At 35.5% G+C, this 17,561-nt stretch overlaps 1 protein-coding gene across 6 annotated transcripts in view; it reads left to right on the forward strand.

The window, feature by feature from the left end:
• entpd1 (ectonucleoside triphosphate diphosphohydrolase 1) overlaps positions 1 to 17,561 on the forward strand; it is a 75,506-nt gene that overhangs the window by 46,937 nt on the left and 11,008 nt on the right. For 5 of the 6 annotated variants that reach the window (XM_062055362.1, XM_062055361.1, XM_062055366.1 and 2 more), the window contains 5 exons: positions 5,854 to 5,981; positions 10,991 to 11,108; positions 15,220 to 15,370; positions 15,605 to 15,764; positions 16,892 to 17,095. In XM_062055362.1, the coding sequence (XP_061911346.1) occupies positions 5,854 to 5,981; positions 10,991 to 11,108; positions 15,220 to 15,370; positions 15,605 to 15,764; positions 16,892 to 17,095 (761 nt within the window). Of the gene's footprint in view, positions 1 to 489; positions 752 to 5,853; positions 5,982 to 10,990; positions 11,109 to 15,219; positions 15,371 to 15,604; positions 15,765 to 16,891; positions 17,096 to 17,561 lie in introns of those variants that run through there. The other variant, XM_062055364.1, reaches the window with a different exon arrangement.

A 17,561-nucleotide genomic window follows, 5' to 3' on the forward strand; every position in this document is an offset into this window, starting at 1 on the left:
ACATTTTACCTAATTTTTCTTGATATTATTTCTCATTTATTTCCAATAAAAAAATATTAATTTTGGTGGTGTAGAACAATAACATGTGTATTTTTTTGATGAAATTAAGTTATAATATTACCACTTTTTGCTAATGTTTCTCTTGATAAAATTCCGAAAAAGTAATGATGATCAAACTTAACCCCCTAAAATACTTACTGACCTTATTATTGTTACATTACACTGCAGTATAATAATTGAAAAAACTGAATATATTATAATACACAGTAATGCAATATGGATGAAAAGTATATTTTGAACATTTAGTTCCCTCTGAAAGTTGGAAAACAAGAATGTGCTTTTTTTTTTAATGGCTCTACGAACTAGCAGGCAAGTCATGTTTACACACACACACACACACACACACACACACACACGGAAGGAAGAGAGGGGATTCCGATCTGCCTCAGGGATGACATCACAGAGTTCTGCAGTGACAGACAAAGAGCCAAACAAGGGAGTCCCCACTTCCTGCGAGAGAACACACGGGCGCTCTCATTGGCTGGCACACAGCGAGGCGTCGCCATGGTGACCGGCCTGGCTGGCCGGCCCTGTGTGGGAGTGTCGGGGTAGAAAGGTTGGGAGGTCGGTCATGGCAAAGTTCCACACATAAAACACTCGCTTCTCATCCTGGAAGGAGCTTCTGTGCGTCCTGCATCCTATCTTTCCTCCCTCCTTCTGTCCTCCTTCCTTGGCCCCGCCCCCTTCATGGGTAAGTGTTGCGCTCTTCATGTCTCCTTCTTCTCCACTTGACTTGAATATGTAGTCCCACTATTGCAACATGAATACCTTTTAACCTGTTACATATTTGGAGAGTGTGTGTGTGTGCGTGAGTGTGTGTGTGTTTCCAATTAGTAAACAGAGGGAAAGCCCTAAGTACACACGCAAAGAAAGGAAATCCGGCACGAGGTGTCCAGATTGTTTAAGTGCCGGAGTGAAAACACTGAAAAAGAAAGAAATTACTTTTTATTTCACTTTGCAACCCAAAAATACTCAATTAGCAACATTGTAGCCATATGAAAAAATACTTGCCGATAACACTTATATAGCTTTATTGCTTATTGATTAGCTAGAAAGATTAAGAACTATGTACTGGGCCACTTAATAAATGACTTATTAATAATTAAATGACTATGGCTGCTGTTATTTGGTATTTCAGGAATTTCTGTCCCTATTGGAATAAAATCCTTCTAAACAGACTAGTTAGTTATACTAGGAGTGGACGATACGGGGTGTTTTGGTATCCATCTGATACCATATAAATACAGGGTCAGTATCAGTGATACTTTGATTTGAAATGTTACAGGACTGTGTCGATATTTGCCCCGGTTTTTTTTGTTTTGTTTTGTTTTTTACCTTTACCGCAGCTGTGTCCCAGTGTTTACGTGCCTAAAGATTGTACTCGCGTGAAAAGATTCCTTCATAAAAGATAACATTTCCTGATTCCTTGAATTCCAGGAGGGTACGTGTCTTCCCAGAACACCAGCTCAGATTTAAGACTGCGATGCCACTTATAAGATATCATTTATATAATAGGAGAAAATCGACGATTAAGTTCGCAACTTTTGCTCGCTGATAAAAAAAAGCCTCGCCTGTACCGGAAGTAGCGTGACGTCACAGGAGCTAGTATTCCTCACAATTTTCCTTTGTTTACAATGGAGCGAGAGAGATTCGGAGAGACAAAGCGACGATTACCCCATTAATTTGAGCGAGGATGAAAGATTCGTAGATGAGGAACGTTACAGTGAAGGACTCGAGAGGCAGTGATGGACGTATCTTTTTTCGCTCTGACCGTAACTTAGGTACAAGCTGGCTCATTGGATTCCACACTCTCTCCTTTTTCTATTGTGGATCACGGATTTGTATTTTAAACCGCCTCGGATACTATATGAGAGTCGAGCACGCGAAATGGACATTTAAAGTGACTTTTATCTCCACGACAATACATCGGTGACACACTTAGCTACTGAGCTAACGTGATAGCATCGTTTTTAAATGAAGATAGAAACAAAATAAATAAACCCCTGACTGGAAGGATAGACAGAAGATCAACAATACTATTAAACCATGTACATGTAACTACACGGTTAAAAATTCTCAGCCTGGTAAGGCTTAACAATGCTGTTGCTAACGACGCTAAGGCTAATTTAGCAACTTAGCAACCGGACCTCACAGAACTATGATAAAACATTAGCGCTCCACCTACGCCAGCCAGCCCTCATCTTCCCATCAACAGCCGTGCTCACCTGCGTTCCAGCGATCGACGGCGCGACGAAGGACTTCATCCGTGGGTTTGGCAGCAAGCATCAGCTAGGCGTCTGCTAAGTAAGTAGTCCTTGTTGTGTTGCTGTAAGTATTGTACTTAGCCGCTAATACACCGATCGATCCCACCTACAACGTTCTTCTTTGCAGCCTCCATTGTTCATTAAACAAATTGCAAAAGATTCACCAACACAGATGTCCAGAATACTGTGGAATTTTGTCGAAGAAAACAAGAGGTTTTTCTATCGGGTCCGATGGGGTCCAACCACTTCCGTGGATTTTGTGACGTCACGCGCATAAATCATATCCAAAGGAGTTTTTCAACCGGAAGTGTGGCGGGAAATTTAAAATGTCACTTTATAAGTTAACCCGGCCGTATTGGCATGTGTTGCAATGTTAAGATTTCATCATTGATATATAAACTATCAGACTGCGTGGTCGCTAGTAGTGGCTTTCAGTAGGACTTTAAAGTTCATGACCAATGTCATAAGAAGAAAAAAAGAGGGGGGAAAAGTGTTTTTTAAGAGTTTTATCTTTTTTCATATTTTTTATATTTGTAATACATGACTTCATAAAAATATAACTAATGTGTGATTATTATTAATGGTATATACCGTTATGGGGATAAGTAAGCAATCAACCCTGCAAATGAACCCTTAGTTGTTCAGACAACGTGAGTACAAATACAGAAATTCTGCTCCCATCAAAGCCCAATGTTGCAATATAGGTGAGGGCCGACATCCGGGCAACTGAGCTACATACGGGTTCTTCGAGCCATAGCAACCAGACTGGCGTTGAAAACAAACCGTTGCCATTACTCTTTAACCTGTCGACCTACGCTGATTAAACCCGTCATTCTGCCTCCAAAATGCCGAAAAACTGTGTTGTTTTTGGTTGTGCTAACCACAACTGGAAACAGGGAAAACAAAGGTTGTATTTTGTTGTGCCAAAGCGTGATAAAAGCCCACAGAGACGAGACAAATGGCTCGCAGCTTTACACCGGGAAAACGAGGACGGTTCTCACTGGAGTCCCCCAAAGTCCCGGGTCGTGTGTTCGGATCACTTCGTTTCTGGTAAATATAAGGAACAAAAATCCACCTTCTTAACCACAGCTTGGCTATACCGTCCGTGCTAACGTTGTACTTGTTGAGTTTGTACCTTATAACGTTCGACAGCTGAAGTTGTTGTTGTACAAAAATAACATGCAGTATATACTATATAGATCAGGGGTCACCAACCTTTTTGAAAGCAAGAGCTACTTCTTGGGTAGTGATTAATGCGAAGGGCTACCAGTTTGATACACACTTCAATAAATTGCCAGAAATAGCCAATTTGCTCAATGTACCTCTAACTCTATGTTATTAATAATTAATGATATTTACACTTAATTGAACGGTTTAAAAGAGGAGAAAACACGAAAAAAAATGACAATTAAATTTTGAAACATAGTTTATCTTCAATTTCGACTCTTTAAAATTCAAAATTCAACCGAAAAAAAGAAGAGAAAAACTAGCTAATTCGAATCTTTTTGAAAAAATTAAAAAAAGAATTTATGGAACATCATTAGTAATTTTTCCTGGTTAAGATTAATTTTAGAATTTTGATGACATGTTTTAAATAGGTTAATATCCAATCTACACTTTGTTAGTATATATAACAAATTGGACCAAGCTATATTTCTAACAGAGACAAATCATTATTTCTTCTAGATTTTCCAGAACAAAAATTTTAAAAGAAATTCAAAAGCCTTTGAAATAAGATTTAAATTTGATTGTACAGATTTTCTAGATTTGCCAGAATATATTTTTTGAATTCTAATCATAATAAGTTTGAAGATATATTTCACAAATATTCTTCGCCGAAAAAACAGAAGCTAAAATGAAGAATTAAATTAAAATGTATTTATTATTTTTTACAATAAAAAAAATAAATTTACTTGAGCATTGATTTAAATTGTCAGGAAAGAAGAGGAAGGAATTTAAAAGGTCAAAAGGTATATGTATTTTTTCTCTAAAATTGTCTTTCTGAAAGTTATAAGAAGCAAAGTAAAAAAAGTAATGAATTTATTTAAACAAGTGAAGACCAAGTCTTTAAAATATTTTCTTGGATTTTCAAATTCTATTTGAGTTTTGTCTCTCTTAGAATTAAAAATGTCGGGCAAAGCGAGACCAGCTTGCTGGTAAATAAATAAAATGTAAAAAATAGAGGCAGCTCACTGGTAAGTGCTGCTATTTGAGCTATTTTTAGAACAGGCCAGCGGGCTACTCATCTGGTCCTTACGGGCGACCTGGTGCCCGCGGGCACCGCGTTGGTGACCCCTGATATAGTCTATAGCCTAGCTAGCTATTTTCGAAAACCGGTTTCGTTTAAATTTGCACTTAACAGTTGGGTTTTTAAAAACCAATAAACCCTATAATTTTCATGTTGCCATTTAATCAACTTTTCAAGACAGTCGCAAAATGCTGCCTGCAAGACTTTTCAATACAAAGACATATATTTTGTACATTATTCGCCTGCTGTACTGCGCCTTCATAAGGCTACAACTTACAAGGACCAGGCTACTAGGGGTCAGTCTGCTTTCTTTTGGGGTTTTTTGCCGGACATTCCAGTATTATTTACCCGTAATCTTGGTATTACTTTCCTTATTAGGTTATTTTGCCACTTCCCCCTTCTCTGTTTAAACTCTTCTTTGTTGTACTTAAACAATACATGTAGCCCTCAAATCTCTCAATATTTTATACACTAACACTTGATCTTGTTGTTGATAAACTTCCGCGTCTCTTTCTTAGTAGCGCGCAGGCTAAGCTAACTAGCAAGCTAAGCTAAGCCTGAGAAGCTTTAAAGTTCACTGAGACGAGTCTGGCGCAAATAATACATTTTCGTTTTTTCACACGATATGCGAATAAGTAAAAATGCGTGAATGAAGGATTTAACGCCGACTTCCAAGCCACAACGCTCGTTAAATGCTTTTTCTGTCAATGCTGTGTTCGCTGTGAGCTGGTTTGTTTTCAACCAATTCCCGGTTGCTAGGGGATTGGTAGGCGGAAGTGACGTAGGTCCGCCCTCACCTATTACAACATTTCTCTAAAAACATACAGAAACATTTTTATTTTTTTAACTCTACAATTTCTGCATCAAATGCCTCCTACAACAACATCTGAAAGGTCAATTTTTTTTTTTTTTTTAGGTTTTTCTATATTTGTGTCTTAAAGGGTTAAAACAAAAAATCCCCAAATCAAGAACTTTATTTTGTTTTAGTCTAAATTGCTACTAAAGCTCATTTTGTGTGTTTTATAAACAAACCACAATTTGTGTAAACATTATTCTACTTTCTTGGCACAAAATGATGACTCCAAGTGGACCAGAATGGAGTCCATCAGGAGCCATTGCACACATTCTTGTGAGACACGTGTTGTCTTAGGGAACATCTGGGAACGAGCCTCTCTGACTACTTCCTCTTTCCTTTTCCTTCCCCTTTGTGCCCCCCCCCCAACCCCCCCACCCGCCTCCTTCCTTCCTGTCTGCCTGGTGCCCCCCCCCTGCCCATGGCAGAGATGAAAGACAAGAACCCCTGGGCCATGTCGCTGACCGTCGTCATCGCCGTCGTTGGCGTCATCGCCGTGGTCGCCCTGGTGACTGTAACGGTGGTCCAGAACGTGCCCCTCCTCCAGAAGTACAAGGTAGAACCAACATGCACTAAAACTTAGACTTGGACTTAGAAAGATAATGCACACACGGGTAAAAACAAAAGGTAAAAAGTAAGCCAAAAAGGCACCATAATATATAACAGTTTAAAATATAACGTATATTACTGTATATATTATGTATATTATTAATATATACATATTATACATATATAACAAATCACAATTACCATTTGCAAGATTACAGTCTATATAACAGCTGCAGCAAAAAAGGGCAGCATAAACATATAAGAATAGATCAAATAAAGGTAAATACAACAGAAAATAACTTACTAGCAGTCTGGTAATAGAAAACACTTTAAAATGTCATTTATAGTTCAGACAGAGCAGCATATTAAACACTCTCCTTGTCCTTTTTCAACAGGGGATTGCAGACAAATGATTTAGCGCGACAAATTCTGCCTAGCAACCCGAGGTGGAGAATAACAAACTTGACATTTTTATTTATGTAAAAAGTTTTTTTAGTTTTTTTTTGCAGTCACCACTAGGCTATATCTTTTTTAGTAATCAGTCCTGCCGCATTTCTAAGATTCTTCACATTTTTATTTTATAAAAGTCTGTATATTTGTATAATATATACATTATATATATTAAAAATGGTATATATTTTATGTATTTGATGATTATAGCTCACAAACAAACCAGAGGTAGAGAATAACAAACTGGACATTTTTATTTATGTAAAATGTTGTTTTTTTTGTTTTATTTGCAGCCAACCACTAAGATATATATTTTTTATTAATCAGTTTTACCACATTTCTAAGATTCTTCACATTTTTATTTTATAAAAGTCTGTATATTTGTAGAATATATACATTATACATATTTATATGTATTAAAAATGTTATATTTTATGTATTTGATGATTATAGCTCACAAACAAACCAGAGGTAGAGAATAACAAACTGGACATTTTTATTTATGTAAAATGTTGTTTTTTTTGTTTTAATTGCAGCCAACCACTAAGATATATATTTTTTATTAATCAGTTTTACCACATTTCTGATCAACATTTTTATTAATATAAAAATGTATATATTTATAAAGATTCATATAATATTTAATGTATGTATATATATATATTTGTTATATGTAATAACAATTTAGTATATTTATTTTATAATTATGGCTTCCAAATTCCACCTAGCAACCAGAGGTGGAGAATAACAAACTTGACATTTTTATTTATGTAAAGTGTTAATTTATTTTTTGCAGTCACCAGTGTAGGCTATACATTTTTTAGTAATCAGTCCTACCACATTTCTAAGATTCTTAACATTTTTATTTATACAAAAGCATATATATTTATATAGATGTATATAATATATATTAATATATGTTTTATGTATTAAAAATGTTAACTATTTGGGGTGAAATTATAGCTTCCAAATTCCACCTAGCAACCAGAGGTGGAGAATAACAAACTTGACATTTTTATTTATGTAAAGTGTTAATTTTTCTTTTGTAGTCACCAGTATAGGCTTTATATATTTTAGTAATCAGTCACATTTCTAAGATTCCTAACATTTTTATTTATACAAAAATGTATATATTTATATAGGTATATATAATATAGCATTTATATAGTTTTATATATTATATGCATGAAAAACGTAATATTTAATTTATTTGATAATTATGGCTTACAAATTCTGCCTAGCAACCAGAGGGAAAGTAACAAAATTAAGTCTTTTTTCAAATGATATTCTGTTTTTTTAATATATTTATTTCAAACTAAGTGTTTTTTCACTCTTAGAGGTGTCCCGATACAACTTTTTCACTTTAGACACCACAGCAATATTGCAGCCTTTGAGTATTGGCTGATACCGATATTGATCCAATACATCAGCAGGAATCATACATACTTTTTAATTTTTTGTAGTGTGGAATGCTAGAAAAGGTTTGATCAAGTAAAACTAGTCAAAAAGAGAACAATAGTATATATGAAAAACACTAACCTATTGATTATTAACCACCTGGAATAGACCTTATGCTGTCTTTAAATTGAAGTGGAGAGGTAATTGTTTTTTAGCAACACCTTGTGGCCATAAAAAAAAATCATTAAGTCACGCTTATGATGCAATAAGTTGAATAATGCGGACACGTTTGTTACTGGGTACTTTCTTGTATTCTTCTGCCGTGCAGACTTTGTATGTATAAGTAATATGCAACTATAATCATGTCATACTTGTTTATATTGACAAATGTCCCGTTTGTTCAATGAAGGACACTTATTACGTATGTCTAGCTTGTGTGCTATGTTTGTGTGCTTAGCTGTTGTGTAGCTGCTAGCTCCAGCTAGCCTATAGCCTAGCATGTTTACCTTTTGTAAATGACTTGATTCAAATAGAAGAAAAGACCAACCTTGTGTGTTACTTGTAGGACATTTAGATGTTAACTGGCTGGCTGTACTTGTTCTACTTCTATTGTTTTTGTAAACAGTCTTACTGAGTCCTTAATATTCTTAACATTGTTATTTGGAAAATTATGCCTTACAGAGGTGAAAAGTAAAAATGTTTTTATTTAAAAAATGTCATTTTAAATAACTTTTTTCTACTCTATTGCTTTTTTCTATTACTACTTTTTTTGCTGTTGTTTTGTATTGTGATAATTATCTGTATCTGTACAAATCCTGCCTAGCAACCAAAAATGAAAAGTAATAATTTTCTTTATTAAAAAAACAGTCATTTTAAAGAGCCTTTTTTCTAGTCCTATTTTTTGCTGTTTTTTTAAATTGTGATATTTGTCCCCTGCCTCTGTACAAAACCTGCCTAACAACCAGAGGTGGAAAGTAACATTTTACTTTATACATTTTTTTTAAAATTTCAAACAGCAGTTTTTCTTCCGTGACTACTTTTTTTTCTGTTCTACTTCTATATTTTCTGTGATTTTTAAATATTATTTATTTTGATAATTGTCCCCTTTTGAACAAATCCTGCCGAGCAACCAGAGACGGAAAATAACATTTGTTTAAACACATTTAAAAAAAAAAATTTAACACAGAAAAATTGTCATTTTAAACAGAGCATTTTTCTACTCTAATTCTACTTTTTTTCTACTTATATTTTTATTATATTTTTTGGCTGTTGTTTTTTATTGTTGTATGTATACCCTATGTACAAATCCTGCCGAGCAACAGAAGGTGTAAAGTAACATTCTAATTTTATTTTTTTTAAATAACAATTTTTTTTCTACTATTACTACTTTTTAAACTATTTTTTACATGTGTATATATATATATATGGCTGTTCTTTATTAATTGTGACCCCTTACAAATCCTGCCTAGCAACCAAAAGTGAAAAGTAATATTTTTCTTTATTTAAGCGAAATAGTCATTTTAAACAGAGCCTTTTTTCTACTCCTATTTTTTTTGCTGTTAATTTTTAATTGTGATATTTATGCCCTGCCTCTGTACAAATCCTGCCTAGCAACCAGAGGTGGAAAGGAAGATTTTACTTTATAAAACATTTTTAATTTCAAACAGCAGTTTTTCTACTCCGTTACTACTTTTTTTCTGTTCTACTTCTATTTTTTATTTTTATTTTTTAATGTATTTATTGTGATAATTATCCCCTTTGTACAAATCCTGCCAAGCAACCAGTGGTGGAAAGTAACATTTGTTTTTGTAATTTTTGTTTACATTTTTAACATAGCCTTTTTTCTATTCTATTACTACTTTTTTTCTACTCTACTTCAATTGTTTTTTTGTTGTTGTTTTTTTCATTGTGATAATTATCCCCTCTACAAATCCTGCCTAGCAACCAAAAGTGAAAAGTAATAATTTCTTGATTTGAAAAATTGTCATTTTAAACAGAGCTTTTTTCCACTTACTCTTACTACCAATTTTTTATTTATTTTTTATTTTTTTGGCTGTTGTTTTTTATTGTGATTTGTATACCCTATGCACAAATCCTGCCAAACAACAAAAGGTGGAAAGTAACATTTTTATTTTTATTTGTTTAAAGAAATATATTTTTTCTAATCTATTACTACTTTTTTCAACTCCTAATTTATATATATATATATATATATATTATATATATATATATATATATATATATTTTAATTTTTGCAAATCCTGCCTAGCAACCAAAAGTGAAAAGTAATATTTTTCTTTATTAAAAAAAGTCATTTGAAACCGAGCCTTTTTCCTACTCTACTTCTATTTTTTGCTGATATTTTTTAATTGGGATATTTATCCCCTGCCTCTGTACAAATCCTGCCTAACAACCAGAGGTTCAAAGTAACATTTAAAAAAAAAACACAAAAAAAACAACAAAGTAACATTTTACTTTATATATAAAAAAAAAAAAGTTAATTTCTCCTCTGTTACTACTTTTTTTCTGATCTACTTCAATTTTTTTTCTTTGACTTAAAAAAAAAAAGTTTTGTGATAATTATCCCTTGTACAAATATTGCCGAGCAACCAGAGGCGGAAAATAAAAATGTTCTTTCTAAAATGTTTTTACATTTTTAACACAGCCTTTTTTCTATTCTATTACTACTTTTTTTTTCTACTGTACTCATATTGGGGTTTTTTTCTTGTTATTTTTTCATTGTGATAATTATCCCTTATATGCAAATCCTGCCTAGCAACTAGAGGTAACAAACATAACAAAACTACATTTACTTCTGTTCCTGCGATTGATAACTTTTTTTGCCATTTAAAAAATGTAAGTCTGTAACAGTACATTTTAATACTAACTCGTTATTATTGTACTCTGCTACATTTTTTTACCGGAACTTTGACGATATAAATTTTCAATTAGTTTCTTTTTACTTCACTCAAGTCGATTTTGATGCAAAGTAACTATACTTTTTACTCGTGTGCAATATTTTTTAAGGGGTTTGGACCTTTTTTCCCCACTTTTGGATGCGAGTTTCAGCTCCAAAGGTCTTGTGTATACTATATAAATATAGTAGTACGTGCCCAGTGAATGACACGTCATGCTAATAAATATTAATTTTTTCTCTTTTATCGTCAGTACGGCATCGTGCTGGACGCCGGCTCCTCCCACACGACCGTGTTTATCTACCAGTGGCCCGCAGAGAAGGACAACAACACGGGACGAGCGGAGCAGAAGCACGCCTGCAACGTCAAAGGTACATGCTAACGCTACGTCCTAAATAATAATAATAATGAGAATATTGCATGAATAGAGTGCAGTTCCTTTTACGTAGTGGTGAGGTGTCGGGGGGGCCCGTGCTTGAACGATACTCATGCCTCCAGCTAGGTGGCAGCAGTGCTCAGTTTAAGCAACAGGCTGACTAGGAAATAGGAAATGTACCTAAATAAATATTATCTGCTATATATCAATTCATTAAGGGGGAGTGTAACCACTTCTGTCCCCTAGGTGGGGCGTGACAAAATATAATTGAGATTATTTTCACTTTTTCACTTCCAATATGATACCAGTATTGGAGCAGTAAATCATTGACCAATATCGATATTGCTTCGATACGATATCAGCAGGAACCCAACATACTTTTATTAATTTGCAGTGTGGAATGTTCGAAAATGTTTGATCAAGTGAAATGAGTCAAACCGAGAACCAAAGGTGTGTGTGATGAACATGAACCTATTTATTATTAACCATCTGAAATGGATTTGTGCTGTCTTTAATTCAGGCATGGGATTTTTCCGTCTAAAGTCGGAATTCAGTCTTTTTTAATCTCGGGGGGGAAAAAAAAAATTTCTCCCGGTTTTCCGGTTTTTTTTCCGACCCTAAATCAAGATTCGAGACGTAGTTTATATTACGCCGTAGTTGATTGGTCGATATGTTCCTTGTGACCAATCAGGACATCTGTTATGAATGATGACGTTAATAACGTCATCATACCGCCATTTTCCATATGTAAACGATGTCGGTTCTCGAGAGAAAGGACGCTTTACGAGTAAAAGAAATTGATAAACATGTCAAAAATAAGTTCCGATGGGACTGGATGGAAAGGGAAATCACTGATACTTTTGGGAAGAAGGAAGTTACGACTTTGTTCGGTGATTTTATTCGGAAAATCGATCGTCCGGAAAGGTTTTGTGCACGTGGTGTCATGATAATATTGACTATGGATCACGAGGTTTCAAGGCTTTGGAAGTACATGCGAAACGCCAAAAACATATGAAACAACTTGAAGCAAGGAAAACCAACTTTTCACTAGCTGCTACTTTTGGATGTCAACCGAAAGTGACATGGAGAGGAAAGATCCACCCACAAGCCACTTCAGTTGCAGACAGGGTTGTTAATAATGAGGTAAGCTAAAAAATATTTGCTTGCGAAATACGCATGTTTGTTTTAAATATTAACCAATTATTGCTTTGCGAAATATAAATGGGTTTTTCTAAAAATAAAAAGCCACGTGAAAATATATTATGAAATGACAGAAATTCAAAGAGTCGCATTATTGAATCCAGTTAACAATTTATTTGAAATACATTTGCATATAATACTATTTTGTAATATTAAGTTCTTATGTAGTCTCTTGAAACTATTGTCAGTGGTGTAACAATCTTGAAGGTAAATATTTTCACACTTGTTTCATGCAATATGTCAGTGTCCTCACATTATTATTATTTCCTACTTTCAAATATGAGTAAACAATACTAAACATGTTTCATTATTTTCATAAATGTATATCCTATTTTGGCGAAAAGAATGAAATGTTTACATTACATGAACTGAAGTAATGTGGTAATAGTGTAAATAAAGTGTAGATAATAACACTGATCAATGTGACACCTGTGGATGTGAAATGAACACAAGATGTAAATATTAGTGACTAAATACTGTTGGGACTGAACCATATACAGTCATTATTATAATTGGGTTATGTATGTTCTATTAATGATGTTTTCATGTCTTTAAACACTAAAATATTTTCTTCAAATGGTGCTGTCTTTGTTCATTTTAGCATGTTGAATTGGTGAAAAACCAGGAGCTTCGGGGGGCGTTGCCCTCCTTATCCCCCCACCTGGACCTGGCTGGGGGCCTTCGTCCCCCAGACCCCCGGAAATTTTTTCAGTCTTTTTCATTGTGGTCAAATCACATGCCTGTTAATTTGAAGTGAAGTGGTGAATTTGGTGATTTGTCAAGTAAGTTGATTGGTGCGGACACGTTTGTTACTAGTTACACTGTTCCCTTGATTATCGCGGGGGTTACGTTCCAGGACACACACACCGTGGTAAATGAATTTTCGCAAAGTTGGGACGCTCTTTATTTGATGATTTTTATTCATATTGCTTGCATTTTAAAGTCGTTACAAACTCTATCCGCAGCTTTCACACACATTTGTAAACACTTCCTGTGCTCTTAAAACACAAAACTTCAATTGGTAGTCAACTCTCAAATGTACTCAATAAATACACCCAAATCCGAGATGCAGTAAGTGAAGGGAATGCTGCACTTCCCAATATGCTTTTTGAATGATGCGAACACGTTTGTTACTGGATACTTTCTAAATAGTTTCTGCCTTTGGAGACTTGGCATGTGTAAGTAATATGCAATTGGAATTATTTGATACTTTTAATTTGGTAGTGTTTAACAAAAAATGTATTTTTAGTTTTATTAAATGCAATTAAATTCTGAACACCTGTGGAAATAATAGTTTTTGATAAAATACTTGCTTTTCTTCATCAGCTTCCAATAATACATTAGATTATTCTAATTGCACTAATTTATTCTTAATCTTGCAAATAAAAAGTATATTTTTTTCTCGATGAAATATTGTTTTCCTAATCAGAGTCCAATACTGAGGGATTCATTAGCACTGTATAGCAAAATGCTTTTTTTAATGAAATAAAGTTAAAATCTTACCACTTTTAGCAATATTCTTCTTGATAAAATACTTGCTTTTCCTCGTCAACTTCCAGTAATAAAATACTAATAATGTGGTAGTGTTAGAATAATAAAATGTTTATTTTTTTAATCAAATAAAGTTAGAATATTACCACTTTTTGCTAATGTTTTTCTTTATGAAAATTCCTAAAAAATTCAATATTTCCCCTCTGATGATTTGATACTTGTGTATAATGACAAATGTTCTATTTTAGCCTGCAATATTGTCCAATGAAGGATATGTCTAGCTCACAGGTGTCATCATTTAATGCGGCCCGCGAAAGCCCTGAAATAATATTAGTCAATAAAGCATTTTATCATTTACTAAATGTCATCTTTTCATTGTGACAGACATGAATACATTTTAAAATGTATTATCTAATAATGCAACAAATATAATACTATCATTAATTTCAAACGTTTTAAAATGAAAACAATACAAATATCTGCTTGAGTTATATCAATGCAAGTTATTTATCAAATTGTACACTGTAGGAATGACAATAGATTTTACAGTAAAAAAACAACAACCTGGCAGCTCAGTTGCCAGGATTTTACAGTAAAAAAATGTACAGTAATAAGCTGAAAAAATCATCCTAAATTTTACCGTGAAGTTGCCTTTTTTTTTTTTTTTTTTTACATATATATTTTTTTTAGTGTATATAATACAAATATAATAATCAAATGTGCAGTAATTAATTTTATAATATCATGAGGTGAATTCTTATACATTTATATTCATAAATTATATACGATTACATGCGGCCCTCTTAGGGCAGCCGTAACTGCGATGTGGCCCTCAGTGTAACCGTGTTCGACGCCCCTGGTCTAGCTTGTGTGCTATTGTGTGCTTAGCTGTCGTGTAGCTTCTCGCCCCTAGTAAAGTTAAAGTACCAATGATTGTCACACACACACAATAGATGTGGCGGAATTATTCTCTGCATTTGACCCGTCACCCTTAATCACCCCCCTGGGAGGTGAGGGGAGCAGTGAGCAGCAGCGGTGGCCACGCTCGGGAATCATTTTTGGTGATTTAACCCCCAATTCCAACCCTTGATGCTGAGTGCCAAGCAGGGAGGTAATGGGTCACATTTTTATAGTCTTTGGTATGAACTCACGACCTACCGATCTCAGGGCGGACAGTCCTAACCACTAGGCCACCGAGCAGGTTAGTAGCCTATAGCCTCGCATGTTTACCTTTTCAATCAATCAATCAATGTTTATTTATATAGCCCTAAATCACTAGTGTCTCAAAGGGCTGTAAAAGACTTGATTAAAACAGAAGAAAAGAGCAACCTTGTGTGTTTATTGGAGGACATTTATGTTGCACAGGGGCCAATAAAAAACGAATTAAGGGCTAAAACCCATTTTTGAACCAACAGGTCCAGGTATTTCCAGCTATTCCGGGACTCCCTGGAAGGCCGGCGAGTCCCTGCGAGCGTGCATGCAGGAAGTGGAGGAGAACATTCCCGGGAAAAGACACGCGGAGACGCCACTTTACCTCGGAGCCACCGCCGGGATGAGATTACTGGAGTGAGGCATCGTCAATACCATCAATGTTTCTAATGGCTGCGGATTTATGGACTCGTAGATCCAGCGCCTGTCGAGACGTCATTCTGCTAATTGTGTGTGTGTGTGTGTGTGTGTGTGTGTGTGTGTGTGTGTGTGTGTGTGTGTGTGTGTGTGTGTGTGTGTGTGTGTGTGTGTGTGTGTGTGTGTGTGTGTGTGTGTGTGTGTGTGTGTGTGTGTGTGTGTGTGTGTGTGTAGGAAGGCCAACAGCTCGGCATCCGAGGAGGTCTTCAAGGCCGTCTCCGAGACCCTCCAGAAGTTCCCCTTCTCCTACCAGGGCGCCAGGATCCTCAGCGGCCAGGAGGAGGGCGCCTTCGGTTGGGTCACGGTCAACTACTTGGACGACCGCCTCAAGCAGGTGAACACGCACCTTTTTTATCATTCTTCGTGGCACGTAGTCCTCACTTTGTGTGTGTGTGTGTGTGTGTTTTGGTATTTCTACCCTTCTTGAGACATCAACAAGGAAAAGTAGCTTCCACATGAGGACCGGTTAAGACCGAAATCATGGTCCCAATATGGAAAACCATTGCATCTAATAGAGAATGTCTCATTTGCACCCCTGGTGGTGAAATCTATCAAAATTAGTGTGGTCCCAAAAAGGAGGGATTTCTCAAATTGACTGTGTGTCGGTTTCAAAAGTCAACATATGAAATAACAAGTGTGTGTAAAAATTGGAAGTGCGCCCCCTCTGGTCAACATATGAAATAACAAGTGTGTGTAACAATTGGAAGTGCACCCCCTCTGGTCAACATATGAAATAACAAGTGTGTGTAACAATTGGAAGTGCGCCCCCTCTGGTCAACATATGAAATAACAAGTGTGTGTAACAATTGGAAGTGCTCCCCCTCTGGTCAACATATGAAATAACAAGTGTGTGTAACAATTGGAAGTGCTCCCCCTCTGGTCAACATATGAAATAACAAGTGTGTGTAAAAATTGGAAGTGCTCCCCCTCTGGTCAACATATGAAATAACAAGTGTGTGTAACAATTGGAAGTGCTCCCCCTCTGGTCAACATATGAAATAAGTGTGTAAAAATTTGAAGTGCTCCCCCTCTGGCCAACATATGTATTAAGTGTGTGTAAGAAATTAAAATGCGCCCCCTTTGGCCAATTTTTTTTTTTAATAAATATGTACATTTAGACATACTGTAATAACTTGAAGTAAATAATTAAGATTAAAAAAACAATTACAAACAAAAAATTCAAAACAATTTTTTTTACTAAAAGCTTACCTTTTTTTTAAATATTTGCGTAGCATATATTAATGTTGTAAATACACATCTTTATATATCTAGAAAGGGTGGTCATTAAGAGGTAGGCGTTTTTCTCATGTCCCAAGAAGGTAACAAATACAAGAGAGTGTGTGTGTGTGTGTGTGTGTGTGTGTGTGTGTGTGTGTGTGTGTGTGTGTGTGTGTGTGTGTGTGTGTGTGTGTGTGTGTGTGTGTGTGTGTGTGTGTGTGTGTGTGTGTGTGTGTGTGTCAGGGCCTGGAGACCACGGGGGCTCTGGACCTCGGCGGGGCGTCCACCCAGATTAGCTTTGTGTCCAAAATGTTTGACGACTCTGAGTCACCCGGCAATTCGGTGACCTTCCGCCTGTACGGGAACGACTACAACCTTTACACTCACAGCTTCCTGTGCTACGGGAAGGACCAAGCCCTGAAGATGGCGCTGGCACACCAGACGCAGGTACGCACGCACGCACACACACACACACACACACACACACACACACACACACACAATAACACACACGCACACACACACACAGACAGACACGCCTCTTCGCTTTGTAGCTTTAAGGTCTCCTGGGTTTTAAAGGCAATATTGGACAGGCTTCTTCCACACCAGCACGCTTTTGACCTCCATGTTCTTTGGTCATTGACGACAATATAACAATAATATCTCATTTAAACTTTAAGTTGAAAGTTTATGCTCAAATTACCAAAATCATTTTTGATGTTTCTGTACTAGTGAAATATTTCAATCTTTATTTTTCTTATCCATTACCTTTTTATGCCTTTTTTATATGTACTTAAGACATTAAATAATGTAGCTTATTATTATTATTATCATTACGCCATAATCCTAATAAAGTACTAATGATAATCATGTTAAAATATTATCACGCCTTAATATTATTATAATTAGGCCA

This window comes from Entelurus aequoreus, linkage group LG08 (assembly GCF_033978785.1).
Source record: "Entelurus aequoreus isolate RoL-2023_Sb linkage group LG08, RoL_Eaeq_v1.1, whole genome shotgun sequence".
Taxonomy (NCBI): domain Eukaryota; kingdom Metazoa; phylum Chordata; class Actinopteri; order Syngnathiformes; family Syngnathidae; genus Entelurus; species Entelurus aequoreus.